Source organism: Lepisosteus oculatus, chromosome 1, assembly GCF_040954835.1.
Source record: "Lepisosteus oculatus isolate fLepOcu1 chromosome 1, fLepOcu1.hap2, whole genome shotgun sequence".
In the NCBI taxonomy this organism is placed as follows: domain Eukaryota; kingdom Metazoa; phylum Chordata; class Actinopteri; order Semionotiformes; family Lepisosteidae; genus Lepisosteus; species Lepisosteus oculatus.
This window is the reverse complement of record NC_090696.1, coordinates 69,192,358-69,212,759: the sequence shown is the minus strand read 5'-3', so window position 1 is coordinate 69,212,759 and position 20,402 is coordinate 69,192,358. Positions and strand designations below refer to the sequence as shown.

The window sequence follows — 20,402 nt, the reverse complement described above, 5'->3', positions numbered from 1 at the left end:
TCATGATTCAGTATGGTAAAATGAAAAAAGCAAAAGTCGAAACCATGGTAAAAGTTCTAAAACACGATATTATCCATAGCAAATTGTGGATAGAGAATACAATAACATTGCAGGATTGTATTCAATTCAATAGTGATAAATATATTTCTCTGTGTTTTTAAAAATAGTAATCTAGAGCCTTTATAAAGGTGTCTTAGAGGAACGCAGCACCCATTGAGATCGAAGAAGAAAGGTGATACAACAACTTATATTTTACTAGATGATCCAGAGGTTTTGTTGATGTCTTTTTGCAGTAGCGCCGCTTTTGGTTACGTCATAGATTCGCGACAACAAGTCACAAGATCAACCATAGACTTGTTTCAAATTACTAGATAAATTGTCCCTTTCTGTCTGTGAGAGTTCTTCATTATCTTTAGGTGGAAAAGAAGTGACGTTTGGTGCGCTGACATTTTTCAGGTTGAAAAGCACCGTTAATGTAAAGAATTAATAGTTGGCAAAGGTATCGTTTACGTAAGGGTTACTCGTTAGTGACGAGTTAAGATGCGTTTAAAAAATGCTGAAGAAGGCCTTACAACGAAATTAGAGAAAGTGGGATGTTCTACCGTATCAAAAACCTTATAAAAATCAAGCTGGGAACAAATTTGCCATAGCAGTCAATTGGGTTTCTACTACCCGGCACAGTCAACACTGCTCTTGTTGATGAGCTCAGAAGTCCGCGCCGTGAAAGGTTCATGGGAAGGTGGAAGTAATGTGGCTCCCACCGGTGACGGCATGGTGTTTCTGATTCCGCTTTCTTGCATTTTTGTGTTTTATGTGTTGGATGATAATGGACACAGCGGATATGTCAGGCAGCGAAAGCACTGGAATAGAAGTGATCCTTAAAGAAGGAGAGTTTGGGAATAACCCATTTTGTCCTCACGGTATGTGGTAGCTTTAGAGGCACGGTTCACTAAAAGAATTGGGCAAGTTATTGGGGTCTTGTCACTCGACTTAAAACTTTCATAACTGCGACAGTTCGCTCAGCGACAGCTTTGACCCTAATGAATAACTTAAGCCGTATCTTGATATTTTGTGGTGATCATGCGAGGTACATTATAATTCGCTGCGTCGGGTTTTATCCAGTCAGTTTGATTTCTCGCAGAATGACAACTTCTCACAGGTCACTGAAATATGGCTTAATTTGCTCGTTAAAGTCAACTCGTGAGTCAGATTTTACATGATCTTAGTAACAACAGCAATGCTCACCTTAAAACCAGCGTTTCCGAAATAGGTATTTAATATCAGGCCAAATATCTGTCTTACCACGATTAAGCTGAAGCAATGATTAAACATAATTATAAACGTTTTTATTGCCTTTCGTTTCCTGGTGTTGGATGTGTAGATATCAAATTTACACACGTTTGGTGATTTGTAGCTCATTCTTAAATTAATCCGATTTACTTAAAAGGTATTTAAGTAAACTCCTACAAGTGTACTATAATATATTTAGGAAGATGTACTTGGCTTAATGTTTGCTTGTCTTTGTCAGGTCCTACTATGCTGTTTGTGAAGATGAGTAAAGGAGAGCAGCAAGGCAGGGCGTTTTATGCTTGCTCAGCCTGCAGAGACAGGAAAGACTGCAACTTCTTTCAGTGGGAGGATGAGAAGGTGAGAAAAAATGATTATTTTAAAACAAAGCAAATGAAGATAACCATGCACAATTATTTTTTTTGTCCTAATATGGTTGTGTGAACCATAAAGTGTAAATCCTGTGTTTTATTACTTTGGTGGGGTCGGAAATCTGATCTTTGATACTGACCACTGGAAAACAAAGGTGTCAGGTCAACTGCAATATGAAGCCAAGCGCCAATGAATTTGTCAGACTCCCTCCTTTTAGCTAAATTCCAGATTACTGCAATGTTACATATCAGTACAAGGTATGAACAGAAAATTAGTTTATTTAGATTTATATATCCAAAAAGATCTACATGTAAAAATAAACATAGTATGACTTAAAACAAAAAAATCAGTTTGCATATCTGTAGTATGTATAATATATTAATTTCATTGCCGTGCTCTACTAGGTGCGTCAGAATGTATGAGAGGTTTCAGGACTTCTGTTGTCCGCTGATGTCAAAATGTCAATGGAAAATTCTGTAAAGGTTGTATTTTACTGGTTATTGTGTTATGTCTTATTGTACTGTGAAATGGTTTTAGAGCTTCTGTTTGTGGATATGTCCTGTACAAGGTCTTGAGAAGCTAGGTTTTGGTGACATCTTGCTTTGCAGTGCACTTATTGCTTTTCAAACAGCTGCAGGCGTTAACCAAGGAGGACAGTTTCTCCTAATCATGATGACTGAATGACTGTTATTCTAAAGGTTTATTTTTTTCCCTAATCTCCAAAAAGGTTGTTTAATTCCACGGCCTCTGACTGATTCTGACTGTCACCTTTTAAGAAGCGGAGCAGATTCATAGAACAGTCTTTTCTGTGTTGGTGAAATGAAAATTTCCCTGATATGTAATTTCTCTATAATTGTTTGAAGTCTGGAAAATGTGAAGATTATCTGTGCTTGTAGATATCGAAAGACAGGCTTTTAGCCAGAGAAGAAGAAAATAAAGCAAAGCAACCTCCTTTCACTCACAGCGATTACTGCTCAAGGTAAGTTGCATGCTATATTTTATTCTATATTTATTAGAAAAAAGAATACTGTGTTTTTGCACATTTGGTCATTTCTAATTTTGTTCTTAGCGTAGTGTGAATGTTTCAGTTTCACGTACAAAAGCTTTCCTTTACAAAGTTTTAGGTTTACTTTCCTTTTTGTCAACATATTATAGTGAGACATGAATAATTAATTTTAAAGAAATATATTATCACACTGAAAGGGGGCAAAATGTTTTCTCAATTATTCTTCAGTGCTAGTACTGAAAATATATTTTTCCTTTCACTTTCCACTGTAAATTGTATTTTTCAATACAAAATACATTCTTTCAAGAATTAGAGAGAAGAACAGGAAGACACTTCTTTAGCCAAATAATTGAGGCAGTATGAAACGAGCTACACAGCTATGTTGTTGAAGCCACTACACTGTTACGTTTATCAAGAAACAACTGGATTTGATCCTTGTATCAATTAAATTTGGACAAAGTGGCTCCTCTTGTTTCTGAAGTTCTTTAATATTTAGATTAGCTTGTTCTTCTCATTAAAGGTATTTGCAGTTCATATCACTACCGCTGGAACAGAAGAGATTTTGTCAGGATTGTCAGTTGCTTTTGCTTCCTGAAGACTGGGCAAAACACACCACTCACAATATACTGCCTGACATTACCACCTCCCAGCTGAGAAGGCCCAGCCAGCTGCTTTGTCCATTGGAAAATAAGAAGACTAATGCACAGTACTTGTTTGCTGATAGGAGCTGTCATTTTTTGCTCAATCTGTTTGCAGCCTTAGGATTCAGAAAGGTGCTGTGTGTTGGGACACCAAGGTATGTACTCATTTAGCTTTATTTGTATTTTTTATAATAGCTTGCTTCTCATGATTCAGGTCTTACAAGGGCTCAGATCATTTGGAAAATGTAATGTTTTAACTTAAAGTAATTTCTTGTCTGTTTTGTTCATTGGTGCAGTAAGAAGTGTTGGAGTTATAGGGCCAGGGTCTCCTGAGTGGATGGAACTGGTAGTTCAAATCTAAGCTTAGTCACTTGTCGGTCAAATTGACAACTGCATGTCATCGTCAGTAAGACACCCTCCTTCAATTGGTGTTAAATTTGCTTTAGGATCTGTGATCTCCCAGGTGGTGGGAGAGTTTGAACTGCTTGTTTTGGATAGTTCTCAACCCTGTTGTGCTGTTACAAAGGATTTAAAGCTGAATCGGGTAACCTTTGGCAGTTATAAGTGCAGGGAATAGCGCTTGCTCTGCAAGGATAAAGTGGTCCATAATGAGTAGTAGCAGGCCAGGCATGTTCCTCAGAGTGCTGTGCTGCAGGAAAGATGGCTGATGTCACTGACCTCTCGAGAGGCAAGACTGTGGGTTTTTTGTGGGCATTGCTAAAGACAACAGCAAGCGTGGCCTATACAGCATGTTCATTCAGGCAGCTTCATGTCTTGTAGCAGTGCCTGGTTGTTGGGGAAAAATACATCAACAGAAATTGCAACTGAGGCTGCAATAAACTTTGGAATCAAAGAGAAGGAATGTAGATTTTAGATCTGATGAGAAGACCAAAAAATGGTATTACTGGTTCCTAGTTAGCATCTAGTGTAATTGATTTCATTCATGAAAGTGCTTTTTGTCATTAATTATGTTATGTAGTTATGTATCATGTTGTAGTGGCATCATACTTGAAAAATATTTGTGTTAAACCTCTTTATTTTTGTAAACAGATGAATGTTTTTTTAAGGGGCTGAGGCATAAATCATTACCTTTTTTAGGAGGAAGATGCAGCTTGACTAAGATATAGGGGTAGTTATCTGAAATGGTTTAACTTTCACGTCTAGAAAATAACTACATGGATATATAACCTCAGAGTTTTAAATATTTTTTAGATCACACTACTGTTAGGAAGTCTGATGACTTTAAAGTCTATAATGAAATATTTCTAAATACATATAATGTGATATGGCTTTTAAAAAGCCAGAATCAATAAGGAATTGAAAAATACATTGCTGTAGATTTTAAACTTTCATTTGTCTTATAAAGTTAATATTATGTCGTTTTAAATGGTTAAGCTGTTCTGTTTCATTATGAATTCTGATTGCATTTCAGACTCCATGAGCTAATTAAGATCAGGAACATGTGCGGAGATAACCAAATCATCAAGAGTCTGCTCCTGGACATTGATTTCAGGTAATTTTTATTGAGTGTGTGCAGAATTTATCAGTTATATATATATAACATTACTTTATTAATCCTTTACAATTTCTTGCATTAGGAATTCTTTCGCATACCGCAGCTTGCTCTCCATGAGACACACAGACACACAGATAGGGAGAGTCTGGGGTCAGAGCGCACGGTCAGCCATTGTACAGCGCCCCTGGAGCAGTTGGGGTTAAGGGCCTTGCTCAGGAGCCCAACGGAGTAGGATTCCTCTGCCGGCTGCGGGATTTGAACCGGCAACCTTCCAGCCACAGGCGCAGATCCTTAGCCACAGAGCAGGACTGATAGAATAAAGCAAGGAAGTGGTATCAATCTGTCATTAGTTTAAAAGCATTACTATGATGAAATTATCATGATTACATATAATATCAGATTCTACACTTTCTACTGTATGTAAATATGTTTTTTTCAAACCATTAACTGCATAATAAAACAAAACAAGCTAATTATTTGTAATGATTATAAAAAGCAACAGGTAATTAATTTTTCCAAAGGAACCCTTATCAAGCATGCTTTGAAAATGTTCACATATTTTTCACAAATGTATTAAGATTACACTTTCAGAAGGTTGAAATTAATTTGCAGTAATATTCTACTGAAGTGTTTGAGTTAATATTCAAGTACATAAGAGTTCACTATCATGATTTTTTTTCAATGGGATGTAATACTGTATGTCATTGGTTTCTAAAAGCACTAAGGGTACTTTAAAGTATGTGTTTCTGAATTTCCATTCCATTAAATAGGTTATAAAATGTTCTGAAAATATCTGAAGTAAATAGTTGTGGTGTTCCCAATAGCAGTGAACTGGAATAAAATACTATGTGTGGAAAGGAAGTGAAAGTTAAACACAAAGAATATTTTTTTCAGTTAGATTCTTAGTTTTGATCATGCTTTGTGATCTATAATACATTAAATTGTTTCTTAAATGATGAATATTTGGAAATGAGTTTAAAATCAGCTTATCCCATGAACCACCTCTAATAGCTTGGAAATGTCTTGGAAAGTTTTAAAGATCATTGTGGCATATTTCCATGTGGTTAGGTTTGATTTGTCCAGTTTCTGGCTTAAAAAACCGGAACGCTGGAAAGACGGGCTCAGCGAACTGGTGATGCATTCGGTCAAGTACTGCCGTCAGGGCGCCAGAAAACTCCTGCAGGAGCTTCATGGTAACAGCGTTGTAAAAGGCAAGCTGTCCCTTTTGGCAATCCACCAGCATGCCCACTTTCCTAATGGCCACCTGGCTCTTCCCACAGCTGATGTAGTGGTCATTGTGCCAAGCGGACAGTTGGTTGTCCCTGAACTCGATGCACCAGGAGTGCCGGTTCCTTCCCAGCTTGGCGTTCTTCTGGTTTCCCTTGCGCTCGATGGACCCGTAGGCAATGCCCACACTCCAGGCAGAGCAGCAGCTCAAGTCCACTTCCCAGTAATGCCTTCCCTTGGACAGGCTGGCTGAGCCCAGGGCACAGCACACCTTGTCGAACTGCAGGGGGCTGTCTAGCAGAGGCTGTGGCTCACTGCTGTAGCACATACTTCTCTGATCCCTGGACACTGCGATGTTTCTGTGAGACGACTTACTGTCGATCGTCACTGCAGAAGAATCTGGTACAAAAACGGATATAAGAAGGATATGACATTTTCAGGTTGGGATTAGGAAATCAAATGCATAATATTGACATAGATTATTTTCTGTTTATATTGAATGTTTTGAAGGTGAATGGAAAACAATCACATAATACTGTAAAATAATAATTCAAAATTATGTTTATAATTACAGCTATAACTTTGCTTTGATGTTTTTAGGTTAAACATGATGAAACAATTACCCAACAGGAGTACTTTTCTGTGCATCTGGGCTTCAAGATCCTTTGAAATGTTGTGTAGTATTTTCAAAAGTCTCTGAAATCTGTCCTCATTCATCTTTATCCCCTGCTCAGCAGCATCTTTTTTCTTAGGGCAGCTGGAAGAGTGTATGTCTTGAATTTTGGAATTGTTTTTTTTTAAGTCTGGATATACGTAGTGATTTTGCATTAAAAAGGGGACTGAAAGTTTAATGGACAACATAAACACATCTGCTCCAGCAACAGTACCTAATGCCATTATATTATCCAAAATCAGATCAGCTTTTTTTTTACCTTGGCAATACATCATAATATTGATTATCAATATTATGTCAATTCTTTTTGAACTGTAATACATTTATTCATATTCTCAACCATAGCATTTACTGAATTCTGAGGGAAGATGAGTCATGGTACTTTGCAGCTCATTTGTTACCTTTTTATCATTTATATGCTAAAATATATAGAGGTTTTGTCACACTGCTGTAGGTGGGATTTGTTCTTTTTATTCTCTCTAACCTAAGGAAATTTGCTTTATCTAGAACATAATCTAAATAATAATCCTTACTCTTAAAATTTTGATAAAGAAAAGAAAATACCTGCATTCCCCAGGATTATCCTGAAAGAGAAAAAACATTTAACAGCATTTTGAAAGTTAGTCATTTATATTCTGCGTAACACAGTGTGATACAGTAACATTACAATAATTGATCATAGTTTCAGAATAAAAACAGTTAATTTTGTAGTGCTCTACCTTGGTACTAAAGTATTTTAATGTAACTGAGAGTATAAGGGTTGCAAAACAGAGTTTTAAGAAGACATGGGAAGACCCTGAATTACCTGCAGTATGGAGCCTCCTCTGGTCTGATCTAGTGCCTTCTGTGTATTTGCCATGGCCCTCTGAACCTGGCCAAGATGCTGACTCCATTCCTTCATGATTTTGTTCAGCTTTGCACTGGTTACTCTTTGGTCTTCCTCAATGGTTTCTAGCATGGCCATCTCGTCTTTATGCAGAGCTTTTCTTATGGCTTCGTATTTTTCAGAAATCTGCTGCTTCATTGTGTCGGCAGTTACTGATAGATTAGCACTTCTTTTCTTTAAAGATTGTAAGTGGGCTTCAGTTCTTGCTTTTTCACTACGTAGGTCTTCAAGGTGTCTCGACAGTACCTCCTGTAATTGCCAATTGTTAAAATATAATCGTTAAAATAGTGTATATATTGATCATTTTTAACCTCGCCTTACATATTTTTCCTAGTTGATACTTGGAAAGTTGCAACCTTTTTACAGTCTCTAAATACCAAGGGTTTTTTTCGTTGAAAACAAATTCACCTCTTATGCTCTGTTTTCTGGTTGTAGTTAATGCCCGTAACAATTTTTAATCGCTCCGTATTTTACCTCTGAGTTTCTGCCTTTTATGAAACTGCCTGGATGTATTCCCAGTCGCTCGAGCTTTGGGGAGTGTGGGGGTGGCTGGTTAGACACACGAGGGCCCTCTTGAGGTCGAAGGCAGTGTGGGTTGACCTCCGGCTTGTCCTTGAAGCGATCAGCATATGGGCCTTGGTGAGGGGGAGAAGAAACACAGGGGACCACTGAAGGTGCCAGGGACATTGTAGACTTTCCTTCAAGGTCTTGAACGGTAGAGTCCGTCTGCTGTGGTTCTGCCATTGTTGCTTGTTCTGGTTAATAGACAAACACAGGATTTGAAGAAGAATATTGTAGGTGTTAAATGAATTAAACGAAATGAAACAGTGCGTCTCATTGTTACCTTCAGTGTCACTTAAATTGCGGAAAAAAGATCACTGTGTAAATAAATTCTGGACCAGCGGGTTGTGGATTTGAATCTCGGGGCAGTTGCTGCTGTCATGCTCTCAAACTAGGTACTTCACTCATTCCGTCTGTTTTTGCTTGATTTATTTGCATGAAGGATAAAAAAGTGCTACTTAAATCTAAATTAATTAATTATGTTTCTTCGTCTTTTCCTTGGATGAAGTTGGATATTGTGTAAAAAGTGACACCTTCCAGCCAGTTCCAGTATTACTAGTTTGGAACACAAACTAGGCTTCGAATTTGTGTGGAAATTAAAGGTCTGTGTTACAATAACGTTTTCAAAATTGCCAAAATATCACTTAGTTGTATTTTATAAAATTACAAACTGTTAGAAAACCACAATCAAATTTTAGGTTCTTAAGGAGTTAACAATTTCATGTTTTTTCCAGAAATGATTAAATGAACATCTAAAGAACCTAAACGTTTTCAAAATAATCTCAAAGACTCTTAAACAAGCTCCTATATATGAACTTTCAACAGCATCTTAAGTCACAGGCTGATAGTGTTAGTCATGGTCACTTGTCACTTTTTTTACTTTAGGTTGATGGGTCAGATCTCGAAGGCAAAACAAAAAAGCAAAGAACAGCATTTCTTATCTGGGTGGACCTGATGAATCCAAGTTAATTTTCCATCTCATTTTTTCGAATATGAGATGTTTGGGCAGCAAAATACTTTTTTCTAGCTGAAATTTAGCAAACATTAAAAAGCATTTAGACTTTGAAGACAAAAATATAAAGAATGTTAATGCTGCATATACTGTCCAGAACCCCAAGCCTTATCATAAATAAAAGTATTGGGGAAAAATATGCAAAATATGGAACTTGTATTTATATAAAGCTTTTCCTAGATACTTTTTACACGTGCCTGTGTCTTCAGTTTATCTGATGCTAACATACAGTTATACTGTATAAATATGCTGCTATAAGAATGTCTGTTGCTGTCAGAATATAGTTTTAGTTTACAGTTCTCACTTAAAAGTGACCTATTAACATTTATCTCACCCCACATTCATGCATATTATGAGATATTTTCTTCAGTCTGTTGCATCATTACATTGTTTCATGAACAACATTACAATACTGGATATATAAATGTGTATGAACAGAGTTCATACAAAAGACATAGAGCTGAAAGTAAAACCTAAATAAACAAAAACATTTCTATGAGTGAGTTCTAAATAGTCTGACAACTAGTGGAGAATATACCAAAAATGAATTTCAAACAGTTTAAATAACCTAACAAATGTAATTTTAATATATTTCAAAGTATTCAATAGATACTTACTTTCCTTGTAAAGATGGGGTTCTTTTCTGCCCTGTCTTTCAGAAATACTCTGTTGCAGGTAGGAATTTACAATGCAAAAGCAGGATGGTTTACAAGCAGGAGCATGTTATGTCCTGTTCCTGCCCTTGCAGATATGTAAAACATGTAAAACTAGGAATGTGTTATAAAATTAAACTATTTTTTTATATATTATTTCCTTTGGGCCATAGTTGAAAGCTGCTGCAGAAATGTGCATATGTAAGACTAGTTTTCACATGTGCGCAGTTTGTACCCATTTCATGTTGAAGGATAAACTTTTGGACTTCTACAAAAAGTCAGTTATAAAGACTGCAGCTTTGTATGTTTAATTAGAAGCTGCATAAGTACTTATAATTCATTCCTAATTTCATGTTGTATCACCACCTTTAGATGGTTAATGCCATTATGGTCTTTCCAAGGTCATTGATGGATATTTCCAAGACTGAACAATGTGCTGCAGTCACATCATGTGTTTTGTGAAGGGTGCAATGAATAAGCAATGCCAAGGATGCATGCTTGCTGTGTTATTTGAACCCCTCACCCATTCACAGAGACAACGGACCAGGGAGGTTCAGTGTGGCGACGAATAGATCAAAGATGTCCCCAGGCCTGAATAACACTTGGACCACTGCAAACATTTCAGGAACAGTTGGTTCTCTGGGATACATAGTTAATGTGATCACTGGATCAAGGCTTTGAAAGTTCAGAAGAAATTGGGTGGTCACTTAGAAGTATTGGACCCATTACCCATTACCCATTACTTGTGGATATGTTGATTGATGCCCCTGTAACCTTGGCTTCCAAGATTGCCACCAAAGTATGGCAGAAAAAGAGTTTGTCATCATTTTATCAGCCAAGAGACGTGTCCATCACTAGTAACTTGAGATGAAGACTGAATCAATGCAATTACAAAACTTGTGTTGTTCATATGGCCATAAAAGCATTAGGGAAAAGTGCTGGAAGATGATGATGTGTTGATTTTGCTGTTCTGTACCAAGTGAAGCAGTTTGCAAAGCCAGTGGATAAAGCTCTGTGAATCAGATGTGAGATTTAAGCCTAGGTTCTGTTGCTAGCCAGATGTGACCAGGATTTCCCAAGTGGTGTATCACTCTTAGCTAAGCACTTCTTGAAATATGTTTGGGATTAGTCATTAGTCTTGGCCTTGGAAGGTTGAGTCTAAGATTTGAAAGTAAGAGAATTGCATACGGTAAGTTACCATGTTATTTTCACAGTATAATCCATTTTACTGAGCAAATGTAAAACACATTTGGTGATTGCTTTCTTAAATTTTTAAATGGCATTTTGTTTGCCATATAGCATCCATTTTGCAAAGCATTTCTACTGGAGGAATCATGTTTACTTTAAAGTATAAAGGAAAAATAAAGTCAAGAAATTATATTTTCTTGTTGAATATCCTTTTTGAACACCCTTCAGTGTGACAGCTCAAGTTCAATATGCTGTGACTTTGAAAACCATTCTCATGGTGGATAAGTAGTGCTGGCATTTGAAAGTTTAACCTCCATATATAACTACAATCCCATGTTATCTTGACAGGTATTCACAGTTTTATACAGAGGATGAGTTCTGCCATTACAACATGTTCAATCATCACTTTTTTAATGGAAAGGTAAGAAAACGTGACTTTTTTCATAGCTTAATACTAGAAGTATTGTTTGGTAGACTAGTAGGTGGCACCCTTGCCTCCAGATAAGAATTGCCAACCTGTGCTCCAATACAGCAAGCAGGGGTATAAGGCATAAAAGGTGTTTAACTGACTGACTACTTTCTTATTAAAGATCTCATGTGCCCATTTGTAACCATAGGAATGTTCGCCTCCATGTTCTGACTGAATTCCTCTTTGGACTTGCGTGAACCTGCCTTGCTAAAGTTCCTCCCTAATTCAGTTGATGAAGCAATCTCTCATGTCTGTACCCGATATGCTGCACAGTGAGGTTTTTGCTACATGAATGGCACTGCACTTTGGTGATAAATTAAGGTCTTTGGGGCCCTTTGGGATGATAATATAAATGCAATGCAATATTTCTGCTATACAAATACAATGCATTATTCTTATTGCTATAGTTAATATTTGTTCTAAATATGTACTTTATAACAATATCAAATTTGTCTTTCTGTATGGCCTTCAGTTCACTGTTTTCTCAACAGTGCCTCAGTTTTGAAGTTTGATGACTGACTTCTAAGGGGTTGTGGTTTGATTGCAGTTTTATCCGTGTATCTCATATAGGAAGCTTGTTTTGCAGGCAGCAGAGGATGTTTTCAATTCCTTTTTGAGTGAAGGGGACGGAGCTAAGGTTGTCATGGTTGCCGACCCACCATTTGGAGGCCTGGTAAAGCCTTTGGCTTACAGTTTTGCCCTTATCTCCTCTAAATGGAAAACTCTGCAGCCCCCAGGTAAGTGTTGCGTCAACAGCAAAATTTACTTAAGCATTAGGATGCCTTGTGCAGAAGTGGAACTGTTTGGAATTAAAACTGGCCTTGACTGTTTTGTGAAGATTGAACTTCCTCAGGTAGTGAGATAAATGTTGTAAATAATGCTCATCTCACAGATCAGATACTTAGCCATGTAAAGTCTGCTGGAGCAGTTTTGTTAGAGCTACAGCTTGGCCAACCCTATTGGAGAGCCTTTAATAAGCTGTGAAGAATGTCTTATGGACTGTGAAAAAATTCTCTTTAAACCTCCAGCAGTAACAGAGCAGTAGTTTTAAAGACCAAAACACTTTGTTCTTGTACACCTACAACTAAACTTGTCTTTGCATGTGTAGATAAGAGAAGCCAAGAGATGCCCATGTTCTGGATATTTCCTTATTTCTTTGAGTCTCGCATCCTTGAATGTTTTCCAACATTTTCTATGCTGGACTATCAGGTATTTGAAATATTATTAATTAACATTAATAATGTAGTTTAAAGATGAATTAAAATTAAGATTAAGGTTTAAGGAAATCAAGATTTTAATAAATTACTTTAAAATGAGGTTTAATTTGCATTTATTAAACCTACTTTGCTATAAGAGTCCATTTAACATAATAGTTTCATAAGCAAGTTTAAGTTCACGTTTATTGTCATTATACTCATATACAGGTATATGGTGTAACGAAATGCTATTTAGCTAGCTCTCAGACAATAAGAAGTACAAAAAACAATACAATTATATAGTAAAAGAAAGACCGAGACAACAGGCAGTGTGCAAAACAACAACAGGTAACAGGTAATGTGCAAAACAACATCAGATGTGCAAAATCGTACATCAACAGAATGAAATGGAGGATAGAAAATTATGGGGAGTGAGCTTCTTGACTTGTGAGGCAAAGGTAGATTTCAATGTGTGTTTGAGTTTTTGGTAATAAAAAAGAAGGCACTGAAGTTCAGATCGTAGGTGAGAGAGGCTGGGAGTTTAATAGTTTGATAGTGTGGGGGTAAAAACTAAGCAATATAGTGAGATGTGTTTCTTGTAGTTGAACTGCTTCAAATTGTAATACAAATAAGTTTTTTATTTTTATTTATAAATGTATAATTACAGCAGCATGTATTTTTTTTCTATTGATGTCAGAGGTTTAAGAGTGTTTTGTTTTGGTTGATGGTTCAAGCTGCAGATTCTAGTCATCTTGAGGGATTGTTTGCTGTTTCTCTCTGCTTGTCCCATTTAAATGCTCCTATAGTGTAGTAATACCTTTTGCTGTTTTGTCAGTCTGTTAGGGAAGGGAAATCATTGCTTATGAAGCCCATTGGACTGTTATCCAAATCAGTTTTTGCCTGATTTCTTCTGTTGCTCCCACACATAGAACTGGTTCTGGGTTTTACCTTTGTGTGAGGAAAACATGCATCCCAGGAATTTGACCTGATATTTTTTTTTGTTTGTCAGGTGGACTATGACAATCACCCTCTTTATAAGCATGGGAAAACTGGTCGGAGGCAGTCTCCAGTTAGGATGTTCACTAACCTCTGTCCCAAGCTTATGGCTCTTCCTGCAGAGGAGGGCTACAGGTAAAACAAGAAAGGACGTCTTAAGATCTGTCTGAAAAAAAGCTCAATTACTGCTTACAAAATGTTTAAAATACAGAATACTAAAATACAAAATGTGTTTGACAGGAGTTTAAAGTGTTTTCTCCTCCCTTTCATAATGCTAAATGAAACATATTTAAAATGATCTGAAAAACTCCTGTTCCTTTAATTCGTACATACCGACCGTTACAAACTTTTTAAAGTAAGGAAAGAAGAAAAAGCTCTCGCACTGAATGCAATTTGTGTATTTGGCTGGCTAACACTATTTTAAAAACATTTTGCTTTCAGATTCTGTTCCCTTTGCCAACGATATGTTTCTTCAGAAAACAAACACTGCCTCACTTGCAATGCATGTACATCCAAGGTAGTGTTTCTACTAATCGTCTTGAGTTTTGTTATTTTGACCATAAATTAGCCTCACTAATTATACTGGTAAAGAAACTGTTTATAGTAAGTACTGATCTATAGAATGATTACTAAGTAAATTATATCTGAATTTTTAATGCTGATGTGGTAAAGTTTCTAGTCAACAAGTGGTTCATTTTACGTCAAATTAAACAGCTTCCTGCTTTGGTATTTTAATTTTGCTGTTATTGTGTGTAATTGAAGATAAAATATCAGTTATGAAACAAGACCAGATGTTTAAGGTTGAAGACTATGATTTTCTGAGACGGACCACCACCCTTTTGTGGAGGGGTCATACTTAAAATGTCTCCTTTACCAATTAATTCAGGAGGTGGACAGTTTTCCGATACTAAGCTTCACCCAGATGACTTTATGAATTTAATTTTCAGATCTTCAAAATCAGCTTTTGCTTAGAGGAGTGATATACTGTTTTATCTGTGACTGTAGACCATCGAAACATTACCTTTATGAAATGATGGGTTGGCTTTGCTTGTTAAATTTAAGATGTGATTCACAGCCACTGTAGGTTTTTATTAAGAAGATAGGAAACAGTGATCCATATTGCAGAATTAGGCTCGAAATGTATTTAACTTTAGTATTGATGGAAATAAGTAGTTTTGCTCTGCCTTTTTTCAGGATGGCAGGAGTTGGAAACATTGCTCGTTGTGCAACAAGTGTGTGAAGCCTTGTAAGTATAGTACTGAATTATAGAGCAAGATGCTAAAATACATTTTCCAAACATGACTGTTTAATTCCCATCTTTTCCTGTGTCAAAAGATGTTTTTCAGAATGTGTTTTTTAATACTTCAGGCTGTTCCACTGTTTTTAAATCATCTAAATTTAAGTTTGATATGTACAAATTTGAAGCTTGCATGCTATTATTAATCTTCCTACACTTTTCTCTGGGTTAGATGTATTTGAGCTGAATCTGTCTGCCAACAACCTACTTGTCATGTCTTAAAACAGACTGCATGTTAATTTTGTTTTCTCTGACCTGAAATTAATTTTCTTTAATTGGATGCTCCACATTTTTTTTTCCATGTTTTGGATTTCCGACAGAATAGCGGTTCATTTTTCAGCCTTACTGATTTGCACTGAAATCGACCCGGAGTGTAGAATTAAGGATATTGGTACAAACATAATCTTTGCATCTTGCAGTTAAGATGTTGTATTGATATTGTGAGAATGTGAAGTTGGTCTTATTGCACAATCTTTTTCAAATTTTGAATAATACTATTAACAAAATCCATCTGGAACCATAACAAAAAAGACTTGTATAACATATATCTGTGTTTTATATCAGTCCAATTTCAAGTAACTAAATTAATAAATGAATGGTATATTCTTCCTGGAAGAAATTATTATTGAAATCATTTTACTTAGTTCAATGAAGCAAAAATAAAGTACTTCTTCAGTATTACTTGCTTATATACATGTATGAAGCTGATGAGGATACTAATGTACCTTTTTGACAGCCTTGTAATCTGATTATTTCAGTGCAGAGATTGTCTACTTAAGATTCTCTAGAAAATATTCTTGAAAAAAATTGGATTGTGAATGGCTTCGGTAATGTGCAAATATCTTTTTATTTTCCCCAGCCTGGGTTCATTGTACCATCTGTAATCAGTGCGCTCTTAAGGATCACCCTTGTGGGAAGCTCACTGTTGGCTGCTTTATCTGTAAAGGCGCTGACCACAAGCGCAGAGCCTGTCCTAAAGCATTCAGCTCCAAAGACACCAGACTGTAAGTAAATGATATCAAATGGCTAGAGTGAAATTTAATTTACACCCCAACATTTTAATTTATCAATGTGTGTATGGTGGATGGCACATAATGTTGCACATTCAGTGTTTCAAAACGTGTTGTTTCAGGAAGGTTTCTACTTTTAAAAGTATAGATCATTCAGGTTTTGGAATACCATGAAGGACAGCCATCATATTTTCTTAAAATATATATAGTGTTCTAAAAAAAACACTATATTTTTTTAATCTTTTATTGTAATTAAATACACCAGTAATTAAAACTAAAAGTGTTGTAAGGAGGCTAGATCCTGTACCCTGGTAGTTTCATCTCTCGGTATCTTTCTGGACGTGAGAATTCAGCATTCCTCTAGATGTGTGTTTTTTGGCAGAGGTTACATTTTTAAGTGTTCAAAAAATCAGTTCAGATAAGTGAACCATAAATTTAAAGGTCCTCATACACTTCTACTCCCACATGCGAAGAAATAAATGACATTCAGAATGTGAACCTTTAAAATATTGTTTTCAACTAAAGCTTGTATTTGTGTAATATGAGCTTTAAACGTATGTGTCTGAGAATTGCCTGAGCAGCCTTTTGTAAAGGCAAAGCTCTCATTTTTTACCCTCAGGGTGGATGTTGGATTCTCATTTTTCACCCTCAGGGTGAATGTTGGGTGACCGTGTAAACGCAATCCCATCAGCAGCTTTGCTGGTCTCATTTTGTTCTTTCCTGCACAGGGGAAAACAGGCTGCTGGGAAGAAGGCTAAAGTTGGGGCAGAAAAGGATGTGCCTTGTAAACAAACAGCGGGAGAGAAAAGGGCTGCTGGGATAAGACTGAAGAAGAGGAGGAAGAAGAAGAGGAAAATAGCATGATTATTCTTCTTTTCTCTGTGAGCGAACTCACTTAAAGAAGTAGAAGGGAATTGTCTCACGGGCAGTTTAGTAAAATGTTTTTAAAGAACAGGTGAAGAGGACTGGCTTTTCATTTTTTTTTAATTCAGTATATTTAAAAAAAAACAGTGTCAAAAATAACATATCTGAACAACCTACATGCTGTACAAAATTCTTTAACAGAAAATATGGTAGCTTCAGCACGGGTAATGAAGAGCAGTAGTTTCAGCCATTGGTTTGACTCTCTCACATCTTGGTCTCGTAAAATTGTAGCTGTTTGACTTAACTATTTGCGTATTAACAATACACTGAGAAAATGCAACAGCTTTATATGTTTCTCTATTGAATATTTAATTGTGATTTTAATGCATTTTTCAATTTTTCTTTAAAACTTCATTAGTCCACTTATAAATCCAAATATTTTCTAGTTTTCATCACTCTAAAGACCTCTACCTGCACTAGTTACAAGTGCAAATCTGAATGTACTGTGAAGAAAACAATAGCACATACAGTACAGTACATGTGATCTTCAGGTAGTGTAATTTGAAATCAGGGCTGCAAGCTGGGTACAGTCTGTTTCATTGCAGGATGGAGAGAGTCCTGACCAGTATGCTTAATGTATTTTTCGGGAGCATGCATTGAGTACAGACATCATTCACAAAAAAGGATACAGAGAAATGTTGTATTTGTAATTGGAAACCCTAAGTGCGATCACAGAAGGCATAACATGGAAATATTAGTGATGGAGCAAAATACTGGTCCAAAAGAACAAAATGAAGTCCAAAATAAAGAAAATATTAGAGACAATAGGGATGTATGAGAAGACTGTTCCATTTCTTTCCAGACTTTATTCAGAGACACTGCACATTCATTCATTAGTCACTTTTGAACTGGTATTTGGGAAAATTTAAAAAAAGTGAGGTTCAGGACTTAAGAGACTTTTCTTAGCATTGTAACTTTTAAAAATGAGACCAGTTAAATTAATCTTGGCAGGAAATGTCCAGGTTCTACCTGCAAACAAAATGTACAGTATTGTTGATGTTTCTTGTCTTCTATACTTTCTGCCGTTTACTTTTTGGACTCTTTTTCTTTATCACTAGGGGGAGTAGTGGCACACAGCAGAGAAGTGCACAAGCTCTCCTCCTGTACTTTTTATTTTTATCAGTTTTGTAACTCTTATAGTATCTTGTATGTTATCTTCTTGTATTCTTTAAAAAGTTCAAATATTGCCTGACAACACTAGTCACTTTATCACTGGACAAATGTAAATGGGTACCAGGTAATGTTTTTTTTTTTTTGCTGTCCTTTGTGTATCACTTTTATGCTATTTTTATGTACAGGATGGAGTCAAAGCAGTACTTGACGCAGTCAACTTTTAATAGGACCTTGTAGACTATAAAAAGTTCAGTAATAAATTAAATAATTAAATTTCAAGCAAAATCAAAACTCTAGATGATTCATGTGTAGTCTCAGCCATCAGTAAGGGACGTAATTCAGTCATCAACAGTTTCTTTTGTATGTACAGCAGGCAGATGTAATTGACTTCAGTCAGTTCAGTAGCTTGTTGGGCACACAATTTTATTTACCTTAAGTTTACATTCACATTTTAATTGTGAGAAGATGATTATGTTAATTAAGTAGTATTGTTCCTTGGGATAACAGAATTTGATTTGATTTCCTAAGCACCGGGTTCTCGACAACGTGTTTGTGTTAAGTTATAATTACCAGATTGAGGTGATTATCTATATCAATAGCCATGAATCTTAGATGTTTTTTAAACTCCATTTCATCATGCATGGGCTACTGTTGGGGTCTATTTGATGTGAAAAGGACCAAGTTTGTTCTTATGCAGAGATTAATGTCTTCAGTGAAAACATTCACTCAGTTCTGTTTTAACAGCTTAGCTGAGTAATCAAGCCAGGTTCAAAAGCACTCATTGGACATCTGCTTACAAGTTTTGTATCCATTATATTCAGTTATACTCAAATTTATAGTAAAACAATGAAAACATTCTTGGGGCCATGGAAAAACTCCACCACAGCAGCGAAACACTCAAAAAATCACACTTTTAATTAAAAATATGTGTGCTTCTTGCTGTTTTTCTTCCTTGGCTAGAAAGGACTATTTTGATACTCCCATGGGATTTAGCTTTGAAATGCAGAATACATTCAAATCTAAATTTAGCAGTATGCGGTTATTTAACTGAATTAATGAAATTAATTCTTTGAAATAAGATGTTTGAGGGCTGCCGTCTGGTTCCTGGTCTGCCTGTTTCAAGGTGTGCGTTTCCTTTCACACATCAAAAACTCAGCTGTTGCTTCAGTTTGAAAAAGGAGACCGAATTTGAGCCAAGATGAAAGCTTCTGACAGCTGAGCAGCTGTCACTCCTATGACCTATCGACTGGACCTCCTGTTGTTGGCTCCTTTCATTCTATAAATTTAACATCCTTCACAGCTAATTAGGAGCAGCAGAGGATGATATTCTGAATATTTTATGTTTTCGTGCTATTTAATTTCCTGATGCTTTTATTCAAGGCTGTTATTTGTACAGTGGCTGAATCGAACATCTAAGACAAATCCTTTGCAATTTCAAAAACATCTGTTTTCATCTCTGCTTCAGCTTGATCTCCTGGACACTGTGAGTAAAAGGTGAAATGATAATTTTAGCACCATTGTGCTAATCTCATCAAAAGCACTCTGTGAGTGCAGCTTTCCATTTTTTAATGGACATTAAAATGAACATTCTAATTTATATTTGTTTTGTGCTTCATTTTAAATAGCTTGAGCAATGGTTCTGCTGTTCAGTTTTGAACACTTCGGGTTATTTTTCTTGCCTTTTTCTTAAAACCTGCTTGTTAACGACTTCAGTACAGGTCACTGAAGGGTGTCTCAAAGCAATGATCAGATCCAGGTCCAAGTTCTTAATCCGGCCCTAATGAACAGTGTCTTTATCACTTCTTCTGGCGGTCTATTTAAATGCACATAACTAGCCATAACCTAGATTAAGCAGCACCAGAGCAGTTGCTGGGGTGGTGTGAGGTTTAGTTGACGAGGGTCCTTTGGCTTTTGAGGCACCAGCAATACTTGGGACCACCCAGTTGCCTCCTGGTAAGGTTGCAGTGATGTCAGTGAGAGATGCCGCTCCTCCAATTGATATTAGATAGGGAGGAGTTTGCAGCCTATCAAAAGTCAGAAGTTCTGATATTGGGTATGTCAATGGAGTAGGTCCACAAGTCCTTTTCTCTATGCAGTAGGGGGGTTATAGCCATTGTAAGAGTACAGTAGGTTCAGACAAGGCGAAGGTAGATATTTAACTTTTTTAACCCTTAAATGTCTTCATTTTGAGCGTTAACAGTTTTTAATCAAACGTTCACGTTCAAAACAGTGTGTACATCATTTGTGGTGCCACACAATGGGACATTGTTAGAAGGAGTAAATATCTCAGCATTTTATACATATAGAACAAGTTCCGAAAGACACATTGCAAAGGTTTTAGTTTAGACCATAAAATGTTATATACTGAAAGTGCC

At 36.3% G+C, this 20,402-nt stretch overlaps 2 protein-coding genes across 2 annotated transcripts; one reads left to right on the top strand and one right to left on the bottom strand.

Annotated features, from left to right (window-relative positions):
• Positions 1-383: 383 nt before the first annotated feature.
• zcchc4 (zinc finger, CCHC domain containing 4) lies at positions 384-19,624 on the top strand. Its single transcript, XM_006630055.3, has 13 exons — positions 384-920; positions 1,529-1,647; positions 2,556-2,638; positions 3,186-3,461; positions 4,739-4,819; positions 11,371-11,443; positions 12,078-12,228; positions 12,600-12,700; positions 13,697-13,818; positions 14,125-14,200; positions 14,878-14,929; positions 15,840-15,984; positions 16,719-19,624. Exons 1-13 carry the CDS (start codon positions 812-814, stop codon positions 16,852-16,854), a joined length of 1,524 nt encoding a protein of 507 aa, XP_006630118.2. The 5' UTR covers positions 384-811; the 3' UTR covers positions 16,855-19,624.
• LOC107077204 (E3 ubiquitin-protein ligase TRIM62) lies at positions 4,810-9,891 on the bottom strand. The gene is made up of 6 exons (XM_015345955.2): positions 9,799-9,891; positions 8,083-8,363; positions 7,528-7,857; positions 7,287-7,306; positions 6,673-6,806; positions 4,810-6,448 (listed from the first exon to the last, which is right to left on the bottom strand). Exons 2-6 carry the CDS (start codon positions 8,350-8,352, stop codon positions 5,856-5,858), a joined length of 1,347 nt encoding a protein of 448 aa, XP_015201441.1. The 5' UTR covers positions 8,353-8,363; positions 9,799-9,891; the 3' UTR covers positions 4,810-5,855.
• Positions 19,625-20,402: the final 778 nt, after the last annotated feature.

Excerpts from the sequence above, each read along its gene's own strand:
- LOC107077204 (XM_015345955.2), bottom strand. The coding sequence starts at position 8,352 with ATGGCAGAACCACAGCAGACGGACTCTACCGTTCAAGACCTTGAAGGA. Across the intron at positions 7,858-8,082 it reads TAAAAGGCAGAAACTCAGAG|GAGGTACTGTCGAGACACCT; the intron begins GTAAAATACGGA and ends TGGCAATTACAG. Across the intron at positions 7,307-7,527 it reads GAGGAGGCTCCATACTGCAG|GATAATCCTGGGGAATGCAG; the intron begins GTAATTCAGGGT and ends TTTCTCTTTCAG.
- zcchc4 (XM_006630055.3), top strand. The coding sequence starts at position 812 with ATGTGTTGGATGATAATGGACACAGCGGATATGTCAGGCAGCGAAAGC. Across the intron at positions 3,462-4,738 it reads CTGTGTGTTGGGACACCAAG|ACTCCATGAGCTAATTAAGA; the intron begins GTATGTACTCAT and ends ATTGCATTTCAG. Across the intron at positions 14,201-14,877 it reads GCAATGCATGTACATCCAAG|GATGGCAGGAGTTGGAAACA; the intron begins GTAGTGTTTCTA and ends GCCTTTTTTCAG.